The 25,054-nt window shown below is 45.4% G+C and overlaps 1 protein-coding gene across 2 annotated transcripts in view; it reads right to left on the reverse strand.

Annotated features, from left to right (window-relative positions):
* The window catches only part of LOC137425544 (sodium- and chloride-dependent taurine transporter-like), a 197,687-nt gene that overhangs the window by 9,915 nt on the left and 162,718 nt on the right, over positions 1–25,054 (reverse strand). The window contains exon 11 of one of the 2 annotated variants that reach the window (XM_068114085.2): positions 19,928–20,028. The exons of the other annotated variant lie outside the window; for it this stretch is intronic. Coding sequence (XP_067970186.1) covers positions 19,928–20,028 — 101 coding nt within the window. The remainder of the gene's footprint in view (positions 1–19,927; positions 20,029–25,054) is intronic. 2 annotated transcript variants of the gene reach the window in all.

The raw sequence follows: 25,054 nt of genomic DNA on the forward strand, positions 1-25,054 counted from the left end.
GAATGTGAAAAGTATGGTTTTGTTGTGTGTAACACCCTCGTAATGTAAATAATGGTCGCAGCCGTCCTCCTAGTTAATTCCATGAAACTTACACACAGGCCACGATATATCTTTTTAAATAGTTTATTTCCTTATTCTATGTAGGCTAAATATGTGTTTCCCACTCGATTGACTCTGCATTGCATCAAACGAAATAAAGCGTAGGCCCCTCCGATGATCCATGGCAGCTCAAGTGCCAGGGATTCCCCCACTTGAGCTTTGACAGCAACCGTTTATTTCAGTACTGAACTGCTATGCAACGTGACGGCGCCTTACCTGCAGCTGCTGATCGGTTTTCGCCATTTGCGGCCATTACGAACAAGGGGAGTGGCTAGAGAAGATGGGTCGCCCCCCTCGTCATAGGGGGGAGGAGTAAGTCGGCCCCGCTCATCCAACCCAGAACAAGGGGTTTGGCTAAGAGAGGGCGGAGCGGGAACCCCCGAGAAAGTGCGCGAAGGTTCGGTGAGAAACCAATATAAGCCGCCGCGGGACGCACTCCATGCTCTTGCTCTGACCCCGTCCTCTTGCTCTGACCCCGTCCTCTTGCTCTAACCCCGTGCTCTTGCTCTGACCCCGTCCTCTTGCTCTGACCCCGTGCTCTTGCTCTGACCCCGTCCTCTTGCTTGCTGTCGCTCGTTGTTGCTGGGGAGAAGGAAGACGCCTGAACGAGCAGGTGTGTGCGAGCCATCGTGCGACCAGCTGCGCTGCAGCTAAGGGGGCAGCTAAGGGGCCGCAGGCCACGAAAAGGACGTGCCAGGCAGCAATCCACGCTGGACCCTCCTTTGCCTCCCAAAACAACCATCCATCCTCAAGCCATACCTGCCTGCAATATCCCCCGTGTAAGTGTGAACGTCGTCTGTCCTAATCGTTGTCCTGGGGTTAAGTAAATTGACTAGTATAAGCTAACGATTCACTGTGTGACTTCTTCTTCCATCCATTGCTTGTAAATAACTTTGATCGCTCCTTCTTTTTGCTTGTGTGTATAAAAAATCCTGTTATTCCTCCGTACTCTGTCTTCTTCTCTCTTCCTTCTCTTTCGGTCGCTTTAGAGGTTTCCAAATTGAATATCTGTGGTGCGATCTGGTCAACGTTGGGGGAGTCGGGCCAATCGGGGATCCTGTAACGGTCGCGGTTGACCCTCCGCTCGGCCCAAAGTAACATCTTGTCCGCGACCCGTAACAATTGGTGTCGAGGAGTGGGATACGAGGCCCGAAGCAAATTTTTAAAACGTGTAGGGAAAAAAATTTTTGGTCAAAATTACGAGCTGCCGAAATTTTGTTTTATAAAACCCGAATTTTGAGATCGCGCCATGGACAATCAAGGCGATCGGATGTCGGTGGGGGAGATAGACGGGTTAGGGGTAACCCAGGACTTAGGGGAAGAAAGGGAGGAGGAGAGCAATGAGGTGGTTGAGGGTGTATCAGGTGCACAAAATGGCGGCCTCGCGCACATGGTTATTGTGGCGCCAAATTTAGCCGCGCCCGCGACCGTAGCAGCGCCACTGGTGGATTGGAATCTCTTTATGATCCAAATGAAGGCCCTTATAGACAAGAAATTTGGGAAGTTAGACAATCATTTTGAGGGTTTAGACAAGAAATTTGGGAAGTTAGAAAATAATTTTGAGGGGTTAGACAAGAAATTTGGTAAGTTAGACAATAATTTTGAGGGGTTAGACAAGAAATTTGGGAAGTTAGACAATAATTTTGAGGGGTTAGACAACGGCATAAAAGAGGTGAAAATGGGTTAATGGGGTTAGAAAATAGGATGGAAGACAAATTGCGGGAAATAGGGGAACAATCTGCCATGGAAATCAAACGAATGGGGAACCAGATAGAGGAGGTGCAAATCGGGTTAGAAAGTAAACTGGATGCTCAGAGGGATGAATTGGGACAGATGAGGGTGGCATCTACAAAAGAGATGGAGGAGATGAAAGAGGGGATACGACGAGGTGTAAGTGAGGAGGTTTCGGGGCTACGCGAGGAGGTAAAGCGAGGTGAGAAGCATATGGAGAAAGAGGTGAGAAATGGGACGGCCAAGTTACAAGGGGGAATAGAAGATCTGACGGAGGAGGTGGAACAGCTGACAGAGGGACAGACGGAGTTAGTGGAGCAGGTTCAAAAGAACACTGCGGTACTAGGAGGGTTAAAGGCGACACAAAAAGAAATTAAAAATGACTTAATAGCGACACAGAGGCAATGTCAGATGGTACGTGAGGGACTGACAATGAGGTTGGATGAGGTGACAGAAGTAATGGAGACAAAGGACCGGCAGGTGAGGATGCACATAGAGACGGTCACGGTAGCCTTAGAGGACGAACTTGAGGAGACGCACCGGGAAATAAAAGAGGTGAAGCAAAAATTAGAGGAAGTGGAAGAAGAGGTGAGTGAAATTAAGAAGAGACGGACAGAAACTAAGAGAGAAATAAAGGAGGAGGTAATGGAATTGGTACAAGGTCGGTGCTCAACTCATGATGTGCTGCTCACTAACCAAATAAAGAGTTTGCAGGTGGCAAAAGAGGTGCGGAGACGAGGTGCCAAGGTGAGTGGCGAAATATTCGGCAATGTATATGATGTGAGGAAAGCTTCAGTCGGCTTGGGGATTGGTTTGGATCCGGGTGTTCGTGAAAGGCCGTTGGTGAAGTGTGCGACAGGTCTGGTGTGCGAAAAACGAGGTGTGCGAGAATGTCCGACCATGGGGTGTGTGAGGAAAAAGTGCGCGCCGACCAGTGAGTGTGCTGTCGAGAGTGAGTCGGTCGTAGCGCGTGTGCGAGGGAGCACATGGAAGCGCGGTGTGGCGAGTGTTACGGAGGAAGTAACGAAAGAGTGTGCGCAAGAGGATGCGCGAAAAAGGTGTGTAACGGACAGGTGCATGAGGAAAGAGTGCGCTGTCGAGAGTAAGGGTGAGTGTGTTGTCAAGAGTGGTGGTGAAAGTAGTGAGAGTGGCACGGAGCGTGAGTTAGTTGTGACAGGTGAGCGAGGATGTACACCTGGAATGGAAGGATGCACACCTGGAATGGTAGAGCGTGTGTGGGAATGCACACTTGAGTTGGTCGTGAGGCACGTGGTTGGGTGTGCGAGTGAGAGCACACCTGTGATTGTCACAGAGGAGGTGACCAAGGAGGGGGCGCGAAGAGGTGTGTTGGTGAGGTGTGCGAGCGACGAATGTGTGCCAAGGTGTTCGGTGGTCAGGTGTGTGACCAAGTCTGTGAGTGGAATGAGTGTACCTGGGTGTGTAAGAGAAGGTGCAATGACCAAGAGCAGGGAAACGGCTGGATGTATGAGCAAGAAAGGGGTAGCGTATGCGTGTAAGCATGCAGGTGAGGCATCGACGGTAACCGGGTTAGCGGTTAGAGCGACTTATAGCCGAATCGGGCCCTCGGTGCGTGCCGGGCTTCGCGTGCCGTGAGAACCAGCGGGGATCCGAGCCACGGCGGGTTCGAAAGGACCGCCGTACGCGATCCACGCTGTGCCTCGCTTGGAACGGCCGCGTCCGTGCTCAACTAGGCGGAGCGGGCAGCTCGATAGGAAGGGTCATCATGGCGACCACTTTTTGTTGAGACGTGCCGGCAGGTCGAGATCGGGACATTGGATGGCTCCACGCCGAGGTGGTGCGTAGGATCTCGGCCCGGCTAAGCCCCCGTCCCTGCCCCGAATGCGGGACGTATCCAGCCGCCGGCACCAAAGAACCCGCATTCATTGCTCGGCTGTACGAAGCCGAGCTTTAGAAGTGAATTGGCGCACCGAGAGGATCTAATAAGTAGACGGGTGATGAGGTTAGTGTTTTGGACCCAAAATTAGAAAAAGGCAAAAATTTGATGATTGGTAATGGTACGGTGATTGGCAGATGATTGGCAAAATTTTTGATTGGCTGAAATTTGGTGTGCCAAATTGATAGTAGGACCTCCCCGATGTGGTGGGATGGCAACTCTGTCATCCCTCACAGGGGGGGGGGGGGGGCAAAGGAGCACTAGGTTTATGGGGTTTATGGCAGTGAAAACTAGCCCGGGTGGGTTAGGATATTGTGTGTAGGGCCCTAGAAGATGACATTAGGTAACGTTAAGGTTTAGTTAGTGAATGACACCTGTAGTGGGGACGCAGGTAGATTAGTTTGGATGATAATGACGTGGTATGTGCTTAGTTTAAAGGGAAGACGGGGAGCACTAAGTTAGAGGGGAGTAGTTAGTTCAGATGATGCCGTGTGAGTGTTGAAGGTGTATAGAAGTGTATTGAGCAGTGTGTAAGGAACAGGTGTGATTGCACAGGTGTGCAACTGAACAGGTGGATGGAGCAGTGTATGAGTGAGTGATGGTGATGTGTATTGTGATGACCAAATGGTCCAGGAAGAAAGGAGGGTGCAGGTGGCACCAGGTATGATTGCACAGGTGTGCAACGACAGGTGAATGGAGAACAGGTGTATGGAATAAATGGTATGGAGTATTGGAATGGATGGTCGTGGAGTGAGTATGGTGGAAATTGTGGAGTGGAGTGGATGGTGCGAAGGTGTGAATGGGGGAAGAGTGGACCCCCATCACGGATACCCGGGGCGGGTAGAGTAAGTGTTAGGTAGAGGGTATAGGTAAATTGTGGTTGGATATTGGCATCTGTGGTGCGTGTGGAAGAATGGTCATTGGATGGGTGCATTAGTGTTGTGGAAATGGCTGGGCGTGTAGCCTGTTAGTGTGTGTAGTTGGTTTGGGCACTCCACCACTGTGAGGATGTCGGCCAGGTGAGGCCGCAGGTGGGCTCTGGGAGCCGGTAGTTGTGGATGGGGCTCGAGGATCCGGAGGACGGACCCGGGTAGCCCAGTGCCAGAGGGCACCAGGGGGTGACAGAGCCAGGAGGGGCCTTCCCCAGTTAGTTAGGTTAGGGTGAGGAGCTAGGTAAGCTCGGGTGGCAACTGCAGTGGTGGAGGTGTGCAGGTGGGTAGACCTGCTGGGAGAGCTACACGTCACAGCCCAGAAATTGTGCAAGGTCACCGGGAGATGAATCGGGGGAGTGAGACCCCAAATTGAGAAGCACCACAGTTTGGTCAATGGGAATTGGTTTGTAGAACCCATAGTGTAAGTTGGCCAATGGATTGGCAGGGAAAGACCCCGGGTAGTGTAAAGTGTGTTAAAGTCATTAAGAGGATAGTTAGGAAGAAGGATCTCCTCGCACCATCTGCATCCACTCACCTGAGATGAGGTAACTCCACACCATGCCATGTTTAATTATTTTTATGTGCAAATGTTTTGGATTGTGAGACGCATCATGACGTGGGTGTGACATTGTGCTTGATGTTCCATCTCTTCCTCCTTATGAGGATTGATGATGAATTGATGATGGCAAATTTTGGATAGTGGGATTGTGGAGACGAATTTGGTATGGGAAATAAGGGGAAGACGTGACAGTAGCGACGGATTTGTAAAGGTGTAAATTGTTGTCAATATGGGGTAAGAGCAAAGGTAGTGTAGGTGACAGGGGGGGGTGACGTACGGTAGGGACGAGTTTTTCTCACTTCGCTCTCCGTACGCACTTCACCCTGCATTGCCTTTATTGACGTGTACCCTTGTGACCTTACCCCTCGCTCATTTGTCTTCCCCCCTTTTGTCTCCCACTTGAGGACCTGTGCGCCATTGGGCGCCGAGGGGAGCGTGCGTGAGCTGGCCATTGTGCGCACGAGATTCTCAGAACCAGCATGCATTGCGTTGATGTACCACTTTATGGACCGCTGTTCTGCGGCCAAGTACCACTTGATGGACCCCAGGTTCTGGGGCAGGGCACCTCTGTTGGAGACCGGCCATAGTGGCCAGGGAATCTTGCTTGCGGACCTCGGTAAGGCGGCACCTATGCCAAACAGGTGGACCACCCTTAGTTGGCCCCTGCGGCCCTAAATAAAAATGAACACAAGTTGTGCTTTTTATTATTTCCAAGTAGGCCGCATGAAGCCAGAAGACGTCGGTGAAGAACATCGGCCCAGCAGAGAAAGAGAAGACCACCACCAGTTGTTTTGTTGTGTTTATTATGAACAGTGGTGACTGTGCACCGAGTGGTGCTTTTGGTGCTTGGTGGTGCTTTTGGGTGCTTTGGTGGTATTGGTGCTGGTGCATCGATGCAATGCGTGTTGTCTCCTCCCTCCCAACAGGAATTTCTTTTTCTTGTTCCCTAAAAAGAAAAGAAAAAAAAAACACAGGTCCTGGGTTGCGTTGTAAATAAGAAATAACGTCACTGTAAATAATGCTCCCCACCGTAAATGTATAGTTTGAGAACAATTCCGTAATTCGGTTAGCTGTGGGCTTGAGTCTGTTAGACAGGGTGCAATGCAATAGGGGGACATACTTATTTGTGTTTTAAGATTGTCACACTCAGGGTCAGGTTAATTGTAGAGGGAATTACACCTACGTGTCACACTAAGTTAAAGTTTTGTAGGCCCGAGCACGGGCCTGAAGAAAGGAGGGTGCAGTGTAACGAATTTGAGAAGTGTAACGGTTTTGAGAAGTGTAACAATTTTGGAGAGAGTGTAACGAATGTGAAAAGTATGGTTTTGTTGTGTGTAACACCCTCGTATTGTAAATAATGGTCGCAGCCGTCCTCCTAGTTAATTCCATGAAACTTACACACAGGCCACGATATATCTTTTTAAATAGTTTATTTCTTTATTCTATGTAGGCTAAATATGTGTTTCCCACTAGATTGACTCTGCATTGCATCAAACGAAATAAAGCGTAGCCCCTCCGATGATCCATGGCAGCTCAAGTGCCAGGGATTCCCCCACTTGAGCTTTGACAGCAACCGTTTATTTCAGTACTGAACTGCTGTGCAACGTGACGGCGCCTTACCTGCAGCTGCTGATCGGTTTTCGCCATTTGCGGCCATTACAAACAAGGGGAGTGGCTAGAGAAGATGGGTCGCCCCCCTCGTCATAGGGGGGAGGAGTAAGTCGGCCCCGCTCATCCAACCCAGAACAAGGGGTTTGGCTAAGAGAGGGCGGAGCGGGAACCCCCGAGAAAGTGCGCGAAGGTTCGGTGAGAAACCAATATAAGCCGCCGCGAGACGCACTCCATGCTCTTGCTCTGACCCCGTCCTCTTGCTCTGACCCCGTCCTCTTGCTCTGACCCCGCGCTCTTGCTCTGACCCCGTCCTCTTGCTTGCTGTCGCTCGTTGTTGCTGGGGAGAAGGAAGACGCCTGAACGAGCAGGTGTGTGCGAGCCATCGTGCGACCAGCTGCGCTGCAGCTAAGGGGGCAGCTAAGGGGCCGCAGGCCACGAAAAGGACGCGCCAGGCAGCAATCCACGCTGGACCCACCATTGCCTCCCAAAACAACCATCCATCCTCAAGCCATACCTGCCTGCAATATCCCCCGTGTAAGTGTGAACGTCGTCTGTCCTAATCGTTGTCCTGGGGTTAAGTAAATTGACTAGTATAAGCTAACGATTCACTGTGTGACTGCTTCTTCCATCCATTGCTTGTAAATAACTTTGATCGCTCCTTCTTTTTGCTTGTGTGTATAATAAATCCTGTTATTCCTCCGTACTCTGTCTTCTTCTCTCTTCCTTCTCTTTCGGTCGCTTTAGAGGTTTCCAAATTGAATATCTGTGGTGCGATCTGGTCAACGTTGGGGGAGTCGGGCCAATCGGGGATCCTGTAACGGTCGCGGTTGACCCTCCGCTCGGCCCAAAGTAACATCTTGTCCGCGACCCGTAACAATATATATATATATATATATATATATATATATATATATATATATATATATATATATATATATATATATCTCAGTCATTATGCGACTCCATACTATCAGTGGTGAACCACCATTAAGGTATCCCATTCAGCTATCATTGTACCTTAATGGGAGCGACAAGCACCGTCTGCCACACGGCACATTATCTCTGGTATCCACTTATTATATGGTGTCGCCTAGATGTGGGCGGGAGTAACCAATCAGAATATAATTCTTTAGTGCTCCAACCTATTGAGCGCACGCAGTGACGTCACCAAAACGTACGTATGCCTTGCCTGCCAAACTCCGGTGGAGCCATCCAGCAGTAGCAGTACATAATTTTATATCTTATTTCAAATACAATCATGAGTGCATGCAAAACTCAGTTACCGACCTGGTTTCGCCCTTGTTGGGTGAGGGCAAAACCACGTCGGTAACATGTGAATTTCTCCCATTGGACCAATCAAATTTCACCAAATTTCACTTTTCTCCCCACTGTACTGGCAGGTATGTGGATCCGCATCCTCCGGTGAACTGTTCATATTTAAATAATTTCATCCAAACACATTTCCAAACACTCCGTCAACACCCAATCACTCAATTTCCATTCTCCACGACCACATAAAAACACTACCTCTACACATAAACAAACGCCACCCACAAGACAATGTGTGGCACACATTCCATCCCCTCACCGGCCATGCCATCACTCTCACCCGCCCCCTTCTCCAAATTACATGTCCCCAATTTAAATAAGCAAGTCCTGAAGCCTGGGACAGTAAACATCCAAGCACTTACACTACCTGTCAAAAGTTTTAGAACACCTCATTTTTTCCAGTTTTTATTGAAATTTACGCAGTTTAATGTCCAGTGAATAACCTGAAATGGTACCAAGGTAAGCAGTAAACTGCTCGAGGTTAAAAAAAAGATTCAGGTTAGCAAAAACGGGAAAATAATGTAAATTGCACAGTTATATTGTAAAAAAAAAAGGCCTTCTTCAGGGAACAAGTAATGGGTTAACAACTTACAGCTGTTCTGCAGCAATGTAAGTAAATTAAGCCTTGAAAGTTGATGCAAACAATTCCTACAGGTGTCCCAACCTCTGCTGATTACTTGATTACAAACCCCGTGTCTGTATAAAAGCAGTATTGGAACAGACTGTTATTACACCCTCTGAATCGTTATTTCGACAATATTGCACTGCAGGAAGTAGTATATTGGAAACTGGAGGAAACTCTGACAGGAAGAGGTCTGGCAGACCCAAAGCCACAACAGAATCAGAAGACAAGTTTCTGAGAGTCAACAGCTTGCGTGATAGGCAGCTCACAGGACAACAGCTTCAAGCACAGATTAACACTGGTCGAAGTAAGAAAGTCTCAGTTTCAACTGTGAAGAGAAGACTTCGGGCTGCAGGTTTGACAGGTCGAGTGGCAGTAAGAAAGCCACTGCTAAGATGGTGAAATAAGAAAAAGAGGCTAGCCTGGGCCAGTGGACTACTGAAGACTGGAAGAAGGTCTTATGGACTGATGAATCAAAATTTGAAATCTTTGGTTTTTGTACGCCGTCGAGTAGGCGAAAGGATGGTTCCTCAGTGTGTGACACCAACTGTCAAACATGGAGGAGGAAGCGTGATGGTCTGGGGCTCTTTTGCTGGATCCAGAGTCGGCGACTTGCACAGAGTGACTGGCACCTTGAACCAAAAGGGCTACCACAGCATTTTGCAGCGCCATGCAATACCCTCTGGTATACGCCTAGTTGGTCAGGGGTTCATCCTACAGCAAGATAATGACCCTAAACACACCTCCAGGCTATGTCAAAAGTACCTTCGAGGAAAAGAACGAGACGGAAGGCTTCAAATCATGGAATGGCCAGCACAATCTCCAGACTTAAACCCCATCGAGCTGGTTTGGGATGAACTGGACAGAAGGGTAAAAGCAAAGCAACCTACAAGTGCAACACATTTGTGGGAACTTCTGCAACAGTGTTGGGAAGAACTTCCCGAACAATATTTGATTTCCATTGTAGAAAGAATTCCACGAGTATGTTCGGCGGTTATATCTGCAAAAGGTGGCTACTTTGCCGAGTCAAAAATTTGAATTAAATTTTGTTGAACAAAATGATTCTATGATTTATTTTTCATCTCCAATTATTTATTTGTTCTATGCTTAATTTCAGAGTACATTGGGACATTAAACTGCGTAAATTTCAATAAAAACTGGAAAAATTGAGGTGTTCTAAAACGTTTGACCAGTAGTGTACCTCTACCTTGATGTGCAGTTATCTACCAGTTGGTCAGGTCCAAAGTGCCATCCATCCTCAACATCCCAAAATTTCTCCCATTGGACCAATCAAATTTCAACAAATTTCACTTTTCTCCCCACTGTACTGGCAGGTATGTGGATCCGCATCCTCCAGTAAACTGTTCTAAACAACTACATTTGGCCACGACAGCTCCGCACCTCTACCGTGCAAGGGTAATCGGGACAAGCTGAGCAGCCGCAATGTCAACATGGCCCATGAGCGTCCATAAGGGTGCGACCCACCATCCATCATTCGCCCCCCCTGCGAGGAACACGGCTGCACTAGCCCCAGATGGCCAATGTGGTGAGCACCTGCTGCCAACAACACTACCACACTCACAACCTTGGCACTGGGGGAGATGGTCACAGTGCGTGGCATCCACATCACGTCACCTATGCCGCCCTCATCCCCCAGTCTACACAACTGTAGCCCCCAGTGCCCACTCACACTTGACCACACCAAGGTCCAGTCGACAGCCATGCTCCACCAGGAGACTCCTCCAGGAGACATGGTCCACACACCTCGGACACGCACAGCACCACGTTGACCCCCAGACCACCCAACTACATCACCATAACCCCACGTCACAAATATTGGCGCAATCGCCCCCACAACCAGTTGAAAGCTGTGTCCTGCTAACCTGTCAATTTTTATCACAACCTCCAACACTTTGGTCTAACACACCTGGATCAATAATGGTGTCACTGCTTTCAGTGACCACCACACCTCTTTACAAAATCCACCCTTAAATTTACATCTAACCCTCAGATTACAAGTGCCAAACATTTTTCACATTTTACTAATCTCACCAAAGAAGGATGCTTCACCATACACATGCCAGCCGAGCAAGGCCCATATGCACGGCACGTTACAATTTCCCGATTCATCAATTCCATGGCTCTCTTCCCAAGCCGAGAGTCCACAAATCATAACGGATCATCTGTGGAAGATCATTCTCACATCATCACGTCCCACAGATGATCTAATGGTTGTCCAGTAGGCTATAGCATTCCTGTCCATGCGGATCGACCCGCTTGCATAGACCAGCACAGCATGGCAGGTCACCACATGCTGGCTGTCCCAGTGTCTCAGGGAGAGGGTGTCAGGCCGCATGCTCGGGTGGTCACCACATCAGGCCCATGTTGGCCGTCTGTGATGCCACCACCAAAGCACGACCCACAACACCTCCCCCTAGTGGTCCTCATAGTACGCCATCCTAGGCCTGTGAGAAACCACCTCGGACCCCCTGGAGGTCGTAACCCCCACCAGGATCCGGTGACCCTGCCGGCCCGAGACACTCACTCGGGCGGTGCCCCAATAGACAAGGGACGCCACACTCCACCAGACCCCCTGTGGGGCCTAGTTCGTACCATGACACCCATGGTCGGACCCCACATCCATATCTCGCCAGCCCAGCTCCCCAGCTGGCTGGCATCACCAAATTTTGAAAGGGGCAACTTTCCCCCGAGGCCATCCCCAATGACCTCTCCTGGTCCACACTCCGCAGCCCGGGGACCAACTCCCACCATGGCTGCTCCAAATCCAATTTCCCATTTCCATATAAATTTCTTTTTCCTTTAAAAAAAATTCATCACCTGTGCCAAACCGCAGCTGCAGGTAACAACCCCTTCCTCAGGTTGTTCAGCCCCTCCCTGCAGCTGTTTCACATTCCCTATGGGGACCAATTTCTCCAAGGCTCTATCTCCCGACTCTCCCAGGTCCAAATGCAGCTCGGAGCCAACACACTCCCTCTGCTGGGTATCCAGTTTCGGAGCCTCTGTTACCCAATCATGGTTCATGGTGAGGGTCTGCTCGGTCACTTCAACCGCCTCCTTGGACCGACTCACCTCAACCCCCAAACTCCTTTGGGCCTGGTCAAACTCTACCTCAATGCTATTGTCCCAGGTCTACAGCCACTGGGTCACATCATTTACATTATCATCACAAATAATTTCTGGACCCATCTGGCCTCCATCAATAAATACCCGGTCAATTTCCATTACACAGACCCCCAATACCTTTACCGCCTCTTGCTCTGCACAACTGCACTTGTGCAGCAAGGATTCCAATACATCCCCCTGCTGGGGTGTTGCGGCATACACTCGGTCCCGCCAACCTTCCAAGCCTTCATGTGCAAACATTCCCCAAATAAATTTTGACACTCCCCATTTCCTTCCAAATGTCCTTCCCAAACTTCCCCATTTACTTCCACACATTCCAATTCTGCTGCCATTCCTGCTCTTGGGCCCCATTGGCACCATTCTGTTCTCTACAGGCCCCCAATCGTTTCCGACCTCCCCTTATTAACCCCCTCAATTCCCATTTCATTCTCATTTCGTCCTTCAATTCATTCCTTTGGGAATCCATTTTTTCATTCAATTCCCCTATCTCTCCCTTCAATTCATTTTTCATTCCCTCAATTTGCCTAAGTAATCGATCCCAAACCTGGTCGGATGTCGTGGCGGCTCCTTCCATTTCTCGCTCCGGGACAGGGGAGGTTCCATTTCTATTCTCAATTCCCCCCATCTATAATCGGCTCACTTCAAACCTCGGCATCTCCCTCCCATGCGCACAATTCAGCGTCCGCCATTACGCTGTTGGCTAAAGCGTTTCCCGCTCACGAATTTTACCTCAGAAAAAATTAAAATTTAGTGGCGCATTCTTGCGTCTCGCACACCAATTGACTAAGAAAATGTATCGCCTCAACTATATTATTTTTTCGTCCAAATTCTCCACACTCTTGACACCAGTTGTTATACTATTGGGTTCAAATCCCACTTCTGACGCCAGTTGTCCTGTGGACGACTCTATTAAGACAGAGCGTCCACGGATAGCAATCGAGCTTAATGAGGCGTTATCCAATTCAATGGCGGATCATACGTGAGCAGGGGGGTTTGGGGGAGAATGCCCACTTACCTTCACAACCCCACGCAGTCTTCAACCTGAGAAAAGTAACTCACAACCGAAAACGGAATTATGTACAAAAAGAAACGATTTATGATTCGGAACCCGAGAACAATGGACGCGACGATAAATAAATGAAAAATCGGTCAGAGACCGAGGACTTGCCGGAATGTACTTTTTTAAAATCGGCCATTTTGAATCAAAATGGCGGGGAATCTATACATGTATATACGCTAAGCAATGGAAGGTAACAGAGTAAGTGTATGCATATCTCTTGTCCTTTCAGAGTTATTGTGGTTTGAAAATTGAAATGCTGTATATTTTAAATGAAAACTCGACCCCCCTGATTTCACGTTTCGGGTGACCTTGACAATAAGGATAACAAGAAAAAGAGCAATCAGAGATGGCAAACTCTCGCCAGGATGTATTTTCAGTGCTTTTTAAGGCTTTTGTGTTGAAACAAATATGGCGGCCGAACCACGTGACCGATGACGTCATCATTATTTGTTTTCTAAACGAATTTATTCCTAGATTATGCTCAAGAAATTGCATCTTGATTGGATAACGTTTTGTACTTGTCGAATTATGACGTCATAATGGAGGCCTTGGGCCTAGAGAGTTAAAAATTGGGCACAGTCTATTCCAGGGCAAGGCAAATATGTGTGTAAAGTATGGCGATGCTATGTGCAATGATGTAGACATAGTACTTGCGCACAAACAGACAGACAGACAGACAGACTAGAAATCGGTCAGAGACCGAGGATTTGCCGGAATGTCCTTTTTTTCAGGGGTGTTGGTTAAAAGGGAATCGGATAATGTTTGACAGTGTTATTAATAAAAAAAACAATTTTTGACCTTGAGTTTGACCGTTCAAGGTCACTCAAGGTCAAAGGTCATGGTGCCAAATGAAATGTTGTATGCGACTTCCTATATGTCAGTAACAGTAAGTGTATGCATATCTCTTGTCCTTTCAGAGTCTTAGTGGTTTGAAATGCTGTATATTTTAAATCAAAACTCGACCCCCCTGATTTCACGTTTTGGGTGACCTTGAGCTTGACCTTGGGCCAAGAGAGTTAAAAATTGGGCACAGTCTATTCCAGGGCAAGGCAAATATGTGTGTAAAGTATGGCGATGCTATGTGCAACGATGTAGACGTAGTAATGCGCACAAACAAACAGACAGACAGACAGACTAGAAATTGGTAAGAGACTGAGGACTTGCCGGAATGTACTTTTTTATCGGCCATTTTGGATCAAAATGGCGGGAAATATATATCTATACATGTATACTCTTGAAATCTATACATGTATACTCTTGCCGGCGGTGTATAACTAGCAGCGTAGCCAGCATAGCTATTTGGGCGGTGTATAAGCAAACAGATCGCTGTCTCCATCGAGCTTGCCAAGGCCATAACATCTATCGGCTCAAAATCCTTTTAGCTGTTGACTTGGTAGTTTTTACAGTGAAGGAAACACGTATCGGGAGTACATACCATCCATCAAGCAGCCATCCATCATCTGGACTGGTCTCCCATCTCTACCGCCTCTGACATCAACTCATCCTGGGAATTCTTCCAAAGTAAATTGCTCTCTCTCATGCACAGATTTATCCCATCTCGTCTTCAGTTGTCATACCCTTCCTCCCGTCCATGGTACACAGAATCTTGTGGTGAGGCTATTGCCCAGAAACAACTTGCTTTCATCTCCTGGAAAGCAAATCCAACGGAAGGAAATCTCATTTCCTTTCACAAAGCCCGAAACAAGTGTGTGTCCACCCTCAGGAGAGCCAGGAAACAATATCTCTCCGTTCTCAGGACCGAACTCTCTTATCTGTCTCCCTCTTCCAAATCCTGGTGGCGTCTGGTCAAATCCATTTCTGGTGTTTGTTCCCCCTCCATCCCCTCCCTCACCTCAAACGGCCACACGGCTGACTCCGCACGTGAAAAGGCTGAATGCCTCAACTCTGTGTTTGCCTCTAAATCTTGTGTCCCAAACCCATCCCTCTCTGTACCCACCGTACCCAGTCGTACCCAGCTGCTCCTGGACTCTGTGTCCTTTCCTCCTCACAAGGTGGAAAAGTTTCTGTCAACCCTCGACTCTGATTCTGCAACTGGACCTGACGGCATCAGCCCACGGGTCCTAAAATCCTGTTCTTCCGTTCTTTCACTCCCTCTCTCTGTTCTCTTCACCCTCTCTTTTGCTCAAGGTCATCTGCCATCTGCTTGAAAATCTGCCAACATCACCGCTTTGCACAAAAAGGTGCAAAAACAGATCCCAGCAACTACAGACCAATCAGCCTTCTCCCAATTATTATCAGCAAAGTCATGGAATCCATCATTGCTTCAGATATGAAATCTTTCCTCTTCTCCAATGGCTTGATCTCTGATCATCAATTTGGTTTCAGACCTGGTCACTATTCTGGACATGCTGCTTCTGCTTTATCAACAATGGATTGAGGTCCTCAATGCCAAACAGGAAATTAGAGCTGTCTCCCGTGACATATCACGTGCCTTCGATACAGTCTGGCACCCCGCTCTGCTCACCAAACTCTCCTCTTTTGGTATCAATGGAAATCTCCACGCATGGCTGGCGGACTACCTCTCTCGTCGTAGTCAACGTGTGGCCCTGAATGGGTTTCTCTCATCTCCTCTTCCTGTTCAGGCTGGAGTTCCCCAAGGCAGTGTTCTGGGCCCTGTGCTTTTTCTGGTCTTCATCAATGATCTCTCTGACTCTCTTGAAAATCCTCTCTATCTCTTTGCTGATGACTCTACTCTCTGTCGCTCCATTCTTCATCCCTCAGATCGGCAGTCTGCAGCCTCCTCACTCTCTGCAGACCTGGACAAAATCACAGACTGGGCAAACAATTAGAACATGTCTTTCAATCCTGACAAATCTCACACTCTTACGATGTCTCTCCGAAAAGACCGACTGGACAACCCTCCCATCCACTTTCTGAATAATCCTCTCCAAGAAGTTCTGTCACTCAAGCTTTTGGGTCTCACTATCTGCCATGATCTTTCCTGGGAAAACCACATTTCAAATCTGGCCTCCAAAGCCAGTCGCCGACTGGGCATCCTCCATCGTGCGAAGTCCTTCCTTGGCACACCTGAGCTCCTCACTACATACAAGGCTTTCATCCGCAGCTCAATGGATTACTGCTCTCCCCTCTGGGCTGGTGCTCCTGCCTCACACCTAGCTCGTCTTCACGCTGTTGAAACCAAAGCATTCAGAATCATTGGAATCTCCCGCGATGAAGCTAACTCCAAGGGCCTCTCACTCACTCACCGCAGGCAGGTTGGTGGTCTTTCCGTCTTCTACCGACTCCTCTCTGGCCTTGCCCCCCCAGCTCTCTCTGGGCTCTGTCCCACAAATATTCCTACAGGTCGCACAAGATCTGCCTGCAACCCTCTTATGGTTAAACTGCCAAAATCAAGACTCTCTGCTCACCTTCACTTCTTCATTCCTCTTTTCTCCTGCCTCTGGAACAAACTCCCTCACTCTCTTCAATCCCACTCCACCCTCCAGGTCTTTAAAACAGCTGTTCACCACCATCTCTTATCTTCCCCCATCCAAAACTTTGATCTTTTTTACCCCCGCTAATTTCACCCCAATTCCACTTTTTTGAAATATCAACTTCTGTCCTGGAAGTCCTTGGTGTCCTTGTTGTTTTATACTTCTCCCACCCCCCTTCCCACTCCTCCTCCCCCCAAGCCCTCTCCCTCCCACACATCTCCCTGCTCTCAAATGTTGTGTTTGTGTGCTTCCCCTTCTCTCCCCATCTTGTCTTCCGCTCCCTCTTTTTATATATCTTGTTTGTCTGGTTGATTTGTTTGTGAAGTAAATGTTAGCTCTTTCACGAGCCTCGATTCAGTATACAGAAAAACAAAAAAAACAAAAAAAAACCACATAGCGATTGTGAATGTGACATCTCTGAGGCGTGTTTCGTTTCGCATCGCAGTGACGGCGATGTCCAACTGCAATGTGTAACCGTGTGAGCATCCGTTGCCTAGTAACCAATGACAGTTCCCACGATTTTCACGTTTTGGGTGACCTTGAGCTTGACCTTGGGCCTAGAGAGTTAAAAATTGGGCACAGTCTATTCCAGGGCAAGGCAAATATGTGTGTAAGGTATGGCAATGTTATGTGCAATGATGTAGACGTAGTATTGCACCCAAACAGACAGACAGACAAACCAACCAACCAACGTACTTGCCGGAATCTATTCCAGCAAGTAACAAACAGACAGACAGACAAACCAACCAACCAACATACTTGCCGGAATCTATTCTGGCAAATAATAATGCTCCTAAATCGGGATCCTGCACACCTCACTTCAAATACAAGTACAGGGGAAGAGTGAATCAAAGAAACCGTTGTGTTCTTTTGTGGGGACTTATCTCTGTCTGGCAGTCAGCGTCCGTCAGGAATCGGTGTTGGCGCGGAGCAGGCCTCCCCGCACCCCCGTTCACCAGTCCTCGATGCGTCCCTGTTCACCGCTCCGTCAGGCCTCACCAAGAGCCTCACTCGCACCTGGTTCGTCACTCTTCGGCGGCGAGCCTCGCCCGTACGCTCGTCGTTCACACGCGAACGCAGGGAAGGAGAATCGTCAGCGCTCCTTCTCTCCACCGTCTTTCGAACTCCTCGTTCCTCCACCAGAGTCCGATGGCAAGAGAAGGTCCAGCGCAGAGGGACAGTCCAACGCAAGAGGGCAAAGGGAAGAGAGAAAATGCCAGCGAGCGAGAGGTTTTACTCGCCGTCCCGTGATGTCAGCCTTCCTCTGTGCCAACCAGCGTGGCACCCCTTGACCTCTCGAATGTTCCGATCGTGTCCGTCCCCTCTCATTGGCCGAGCGCTTTTTGCCCTTCGTGTCATGCCATCAGTCGGTGGCCAACCAGTGTGTCGCTCCTTCCACCAACCACCGGGAAGCTTTCTGCCCCTCCCCTGACCAATCACACGTCCTTCCCTACTCTGCCAATCAGCGACCTGCTCTTACTCGCCCCTCCGCCCCTGTCAATCAAGAGTCTTCTGGGTGTGGCTATTGCCTGCCTGGTCGATGTTTGCTGCCCTGCCGGTGTTGTCAGCCCAAGTGCGTGGTCGCTTGCTGTTTGTTCTTCTGGTCAGTCATTGTGAGGGGGGGAATTAATTAATGTGGTGTGCTATTGGGCCTAACTAATGTATATGAGTGCATTGCCATACGGGACAAATGGAATGATCACAGGTTTCACACACGTGGGAATTAGCATAATCCCTACAACTATTTAACATGCCCCATTCCTCGTAATGGGGATGAAGATACACCTTAATCCGAACAAATGGGCTAGACGGGTCCCTGACTTACTGTACATCGAAGTGGTTCTTCTTCTTTGTGACATTGGAGCACCGACCAAGGCAGATCTACCTAAATCTATATATGCCCCTACCCACCGACATAACAATATTTTGCATTTCTCATCACATATAAGAGTCAATACCCACAAACACACAAGTCTTGCCATGGTAATACACCACATAACCAGAGCAAAATAACTGATCACTATACCAAATAGAATGGGTCCACTGTTCCTCATACGATGAGATGGAGGCCAATGATATTGGTCTCGCAAAGTAGATTCTGGCGAAGTTATAAGAAGAGGGGTTGTCATTCCATCTATTATCTCTCCCAGTGCTTTCATTCAGATGACTGGTGACAATAACGATGTCAATTAGGAGATTACATGGGAAACACAGGACACATGCCATTACTGTTGTGTTGCACCAATGAAGACAATTTGGTCCCTTACTCGAGCACACACCATAAGCTGACCATTTTCAAAGAAACATCTCTCAATAGTGCAATGATGGTGCAAGTTCAGCACCCATGGCAAAGACCCAGCATTGCAAATTTTATTGGAAAGACATGTAAAGACGGGTTACAGTGTTTATAGCACTTGGCATCATCAGGCAGTCCAACTAAATTATTCGACGTTAACATCTCGCCAAACCAGCTAATGGACCCCAGCCAACAGCACGTGCCTGGTTGGAGCGGTTTATATGCAATGGTTTCATTTGCCAGACCGTGCAACACTGTGGTGGATTATTGCCCAATGAATGAAGGTTGGTGACTGGTTGAGAGGTGAAAGTGACTGGTTGAGAAGAGTGATGGAAGTTAATGTAGAAGGAAGTAGAGGACGGGGAAGACCGAGAAAGACTTGGCTAAAGATGGTGGAAGAAGAAATGCGGGCAAGGGGGTTAACAAGGAGAGATGCAGAAAATAGGGCAAAATGGAGAAGATTGTCATGGGGACCGCAAGGCTAACCCCCGCTCTAGCAGGGAACATGGCCTTAAAATGCATGTTGTTGTTGTTGTTGAATGAAGGTTCTCCTACTGACTACAGCACAATCTATACAGTGATGAAGACTACACAAATAATAATGGCAAGCCTCAAACAGAAGATGAGCGTTCTCACATTTAACCTTGCCATCTATGTAAAGGGTAAGGAGATTCAGTGGAGAGTGCCAGTCAAGGTCTCAGATACTGTCATCCGCATGGGATGATTTCACATTGCTCTGAATTTCCTTGCTCTTCTGGGTAAAAAGTATGAGAACTTGGGCATAGAAGATCTTCTGATAGAATCTGGTGTCTATGGTGGCAGTACATCAACTTCTATCTATCATGGGAAATCCTACAATCGTGGAGTGAGAGTCCACGAGCTGACTTGCCAGCAATATTGCAAAAAATATTGCATTAAATAACACCTGTATGACATCATCGCCCCCATTTCAGACTCTTTTTGAGAGCCAACCCCACCACAGACATTGGCCTGTAGAAAAAAAGTTATACCACAATCTGGAGTGACACCCACCCTAGAAATGTTCCTGAAGGGTTGCTCTAATAGAATATGCCAAATAAATTCACAGCAAACAAATATATAACAATGCATGATGGGTAAAATTCACGGGGGTCAAAGGGAAGGTTTTGCAGTCAGTCAATGAGCGGACACCAACCATGCAAAGGGTCGGAGTTAAGAATTTCCAGCACAACTTCATCCAGGGATTGGGCCGAAATCCGATCATGTCCTCCAAAGCATTGTAGAACTTGTTTGCTCCTGCCATAAATATCGTCACCAATTATTTTTAATCAAAAGCTACACCACAAATAGGTCAACATACAGGTTCAAAAAGTTGTTTGTGGATACAAAAATTGTGCACATTGTTCAATGTTTAATGTCGTTTCCGCTAACACAATGCAATGCATTTGGATTGAAAATTGTACAAATTTCGGGGCACACTGATTAAATGAATGTTTGGTGGTTGGTGATAGTGGTGAATAAATGTTTTTTTTGGTAGTTGCTGGTAGTAGTGAATAAATGTACTTTTGGTAGTTGGTGGTAAGGGTAAATAAATGTATTTTTGGTAGTTGGTGGTCGTAGTGAATAAATGTATTTTTGGGAGTTGGTGGTCGTAGTGAATAAATGTATTTTTGGTAGTTGTAGGTCATAGTGAATAAATGTATTTTTGGTAGTTGGTGGTCGTAGTGAATAAATGTATTTTTGGTAGTTGGTGGTCGTAGTGAATAAATGTATTTTTGGTAGTTGGTGGTCGTAGTGAATAAATGTATTTTTGGTAGTTGTAGGTCATAGTGAATAAATGTATTTGTTTGTAGTTGTTGGTAGTAGTGAATAAATGTTTTTGGTAGTTGGTGGTAGTCGTAATTAAATGTATTTTTGGTAGTTGTAGGTCATAGTGAATAAATGTATTTGTTTGTAGTTGTTGGTAGTAGTGAATAAATGTTTTTGGTAGTTGGTGGTAGTAGTGATTAAATGTATTTTTGGTAGTTGGTGGTAGTAGTGAATAAATGTGTTTTTCATGGTTGTTGGTAGTAGTGAATACATGTATTTTTGGGAGATGGCTGTTGTGAATAAATGTATTTTTGTTAGTTGTTGGTAGTAGTGATTAAATGTATTTTTGGTAGTTGTAGGTCATAGTGAATAAATGTATTTGTTTGTAGTTGTTGGTAGTAGTGAATAAATGTTTTTGGTAGTTGGTGGTAGTAGTGATTAAATGTATTTTTGGTAGTTGTAGGTCAAAGTGAATAAATGTATTTGTTTGTAGTTGTTGGTAGTAGTGAATAAATGTTTTTGGTAGTTGGTGGTAGTAGTGATTAAATGTATTTTTGGTAGTTGGTGGTAGTAGTGAATAAATGTATTTTTGGTAGTTGGTGGTAGTAGTGAATAAATGTGTTTTTCATGGTTGTTGGTAGTAGTGAATAAATGTATTTTTGGTAGTTGGTAGTCGTGAATAAATGTATTTTTGGTAGATGGTGGTAGTAGTGAATAAATGTGTTTTTCATGGTTGTTGGTAGTAGTGAATACATGTATTTTTGGGAGATGGTTGTTGTGAATAAATGTATTTTTGTTAGTTGTTGGTAGTAGTGAATAAATGTATTTTTGGTAGTTGGTAGTCGTAAATAAATGTATTTTTGTTAGTTGTTGGTAGTAGTGAATAAATGTATTTTTGGTAGTTGGTGGTAAGAGTAAATAAATGTATTTTTGGTAGTTGGTGGTCGTAGTGAATAAATGTATTTGTTGGTAGTTGTTGGTAGTAGTGAATAAATGTTTTTGGTAGTTGGTGGTAGTAGTGAATAAATGTATTTTTGGTAGTTGGTGGTAGTAGTGAATAAATGTATTTTTGGTAGTTGGTGGTAGTAGTGAATAAATGTATTTTTGGTAGTTGGTGGTAGTAGTGAAGAAATGTATTTTTTGGTAATTGTTGGTAGTAGTGAATAAATGAATGTTAGTTGTTGGTAGTATGAATAAATGTATTTTTGGTAGTTGTTGGTAGAGGTAAAGAAATACATTTTTGGTAGTTGTAGGTAGTAGTGAATAAATGCATTTTTGGTAGTTGGTGGTAAGGGTAAATGAATGTATTTTTGGTAGTTGGTGGTCGTAGTGAAAAAATGTATTTGTTGGTAGTTGTTGGTAGTAGTGAATAAATGTTTTTGGTAGTTGGTGGTAGTAGTGAATAAATGTATTTTTGGTAGTTGTAGGTCATAGTGAATAAATGTATTTGTTGGTAGTTGTTGGTAGTTGTGAATAAATGTTTTTGGTAGTTGGTGGTAGTAGTGAATAAATGTATTTTTGGTAGTTGGTGGTAGTAGTGAATAAATGTATTTTTGGTTGTTGGTGGTAGTAGTGAACAAATGTGTTTTTGGTAGTTGTTTGTAGTAGTGAATAAATGTCTTTTTGGTAGTTGTTTGTAGTAGTGAATAAATGTATTTTTGGTAGTTTGTGGTTGTAGTAAATAAATGTATTTTTGGTAGTTGGTGGTAGTGGTGAATAAATGTATTTTTGGTAGTTGGTGGAAGTCATGAATAAATGTGTTTTTGGTCATTGATAGTAGTGAATAAATGTATTTTTTTGGTAGTTGTTGGTGGTAGTGAATAAATGTATTTTTGGTAGTTGGTGGTAGTAGTGAATAAATGTACCTTTGGTAGTTGGTGGTAGTAGTGAATAAATGTGTTTTTCATGGTTGTTGGTAGTAGTGAATACATGTATTTTTGGTTGTTGGTAGTTGTGAATAAATGTATTTTTTGGTAATTGTTGGTAGTAGTGAATAAATGAATGTTAGTTGTTGGTAGTATGAATAAATGTATTTTTGGTAGTTGTTGGTAGTGGTGAAGAAATACATTTTTGTATTTTGTAGTCGTGAATAAATGTGTTTTTGGTCATTGATAGTAGTGAATAAATGTATTTTTTTGGTCATTGATAGTCGTGAATAAATGTATTTTTTTGGTAGTTGTTGGTGGTAGTGAATAAATGTATTTTTGGTAGTTGGTGGTAGTAGTGAATAAATGTACCTTTGGTAGTTGGTGGTAGTAGTGAATAAATGTGTTTTTCATGGTTGTTGGTAGTAGTGAATACATGTATTTTTGGTTGTTGGTAAGTAGTGTAATAATGTTGCTTCTGGGACACCTCCGTTTAACATGTGAAATCCCTATCTAATGTCATTTACCCCCTTGTCTTTTTCAAAAATCATAAACACCTCTATTTCTCCCACCCTCATCTTTATGAACCTTTTGTCTGTAGTACCTATCCTTAATGTTGTTCATTAGACCACTCAAACACTACAAATATTTGTTTTCTCTTATAGACCTATCATCCTTCTTCTACATATCATCTGGCAGATTAATCTTTGACCCACTCAAACATTGACCCATTCACTTCCATATTAATTCTTTCCCTCCCTCATTGCCCCTAAACACCTATATTTCTCTCACCCTGTTCTTTACGAACCTTCTAACCTTTTGACATGTTATCCTTATTCATTAGACCACTTAAACACCTGTGATCCTTCTGACCTCATGGACCTTTTAACCTTTTACTCTTAATATCATCTGGTGAATATAACCCACTCAAACAACGACCCTACAAATATTTGTTTATGCGTGGGAAATAATTTAATTCTCCTACAACTCTCTTCACCATCTAATATATTAACAAAAAATATGTTTGAGTTTGGTTCTTTATTAAGATATTTTAACTGGGCTAAGATAAAATGGTAAACCTCCCTCAATGTTCTTGTTTGAGCGCCTCCAGTGCCACATACCATTTTTTGGTAAGCTCCGCCCACTTTTTGGTGAACCACGCCCATTTTTACTAAGCCCCGCCCACTTTTTGTTAAGCCACGCCCACTTTTTACTAAGCCCCGCCCACTTTTGCTAAGCTCCTCCCACTTTTGCTAAGTCCCACCCACTTTATAAACTCTTCAGCATTGTATCATTTCCAGGTAATACATTACATCATTTTCAGGGAATTTCCATCACATCATTTCCAGTTAAGACACGCCCAGGGAATTTCCACAGGAAGACACACCCAGTCCTTATAAAAGGCACCGACCACACAGGCTTTTTCAAACACGCTTTCTGCTTCACTTGAGAATGGACTACTATGCCGAAATGGAATGGGATAACTTTGCTATTCCATGGAGTCCTACTACCTGTGTAGAACTCAACCTTCAGATTGATGAACTGGACTCGAACCTCTTATCAATGGAGGTAAGTTTGTTTATTTATTTATTTATTTATTTAATTTATTTATTTTATTTTATTTTTTTTTTTTTTAAGATGAGACTCGTGTAAGAGTTAACAAAGTTTATTTTAATATTCATAGAGCTTGATTTATACAAATAAAAAATATTGTATTAAATTAATACATTGTTATTTTCTTTCACAGGAAATTGTATCTGAGATACGAAATGAAAATTCTGCTTTTAACACAACTTGGGATGAAGTTATTTTTTTGTTTGAAGACATTTTGAACAACCAAGACCCCCAGAACGAGTTCTACCTTGATGACCCAGCCAAAGAGTTATACCTTGGAGATCCACAAAATCCTGAAAAAGAGTTTTACCATGATGATACTTGTTGTGAGTTATCAAAACAAAACCCACTGAACAAGTTCTACCTTGATGAGCCAGAATACAAGTCATACATTGGAGACCCACAAATTTCTGAAAATTGGGAAAGGAGAGTTCTCCCTGATGGTCCGCAGTTATACTATGTGAGACACATCATAGAAACCCTAAAAAATTGGGCAAGGAGAGTTCTCCCTGATGGTCCGCAGTTATACTATGTGAGACACATCATAGAAACCCTAAAAAATTGGGCAAGGAGAGTTCTCCCTGATGGTCCGCAGTTATACTATGTGAGACACATCATAGAAACCCTAAAAAATTGGGCAAGGAGAGTTCTCCCTGATGGTCCGCAGTTATACTATGTGAGACACATCATAGAAACCCTAAAAAATTGGGCAAGGAGAGTTCTCCCTGATGGTCCGCAGTTATACTATGTGAGACACATCATAGAAACCCTAAAAAATTGTGAAATGGGAATTCTCCCTGATGGTCCGCAGTTATACTATGTGAGACACATCATAGAAACCCTAAAAAATTGGGAAAGGGAAGTTTTCCCTGATGGTCCGCAGTTATACTATGTGAGACTTATCACGGAAACCCCCAATATTTCTGAAAATTGTGGTTTTACCTTGGGGACTTGGAAAGATGGTTATATTTTTGGAGACTCGGAATGGGGGTTTTGTTTTGATGACTCGGAATGTGATACCTATCTTGGAGGCT

This window comes from Myxine glutinosa, chromosome 4 (genome assembly GCF_964187855.1).
Source record: "Myxine glutinosa chromosome 4, kmMyxGlut1.1, whole genome shotgun sequence".
NCBI classification, from domain to species: Eukaryota; Metazoa; Chordata; class Myxini; order Myxiniformes; family Myxinidae; genus Myxine; species Myxine glutinosa.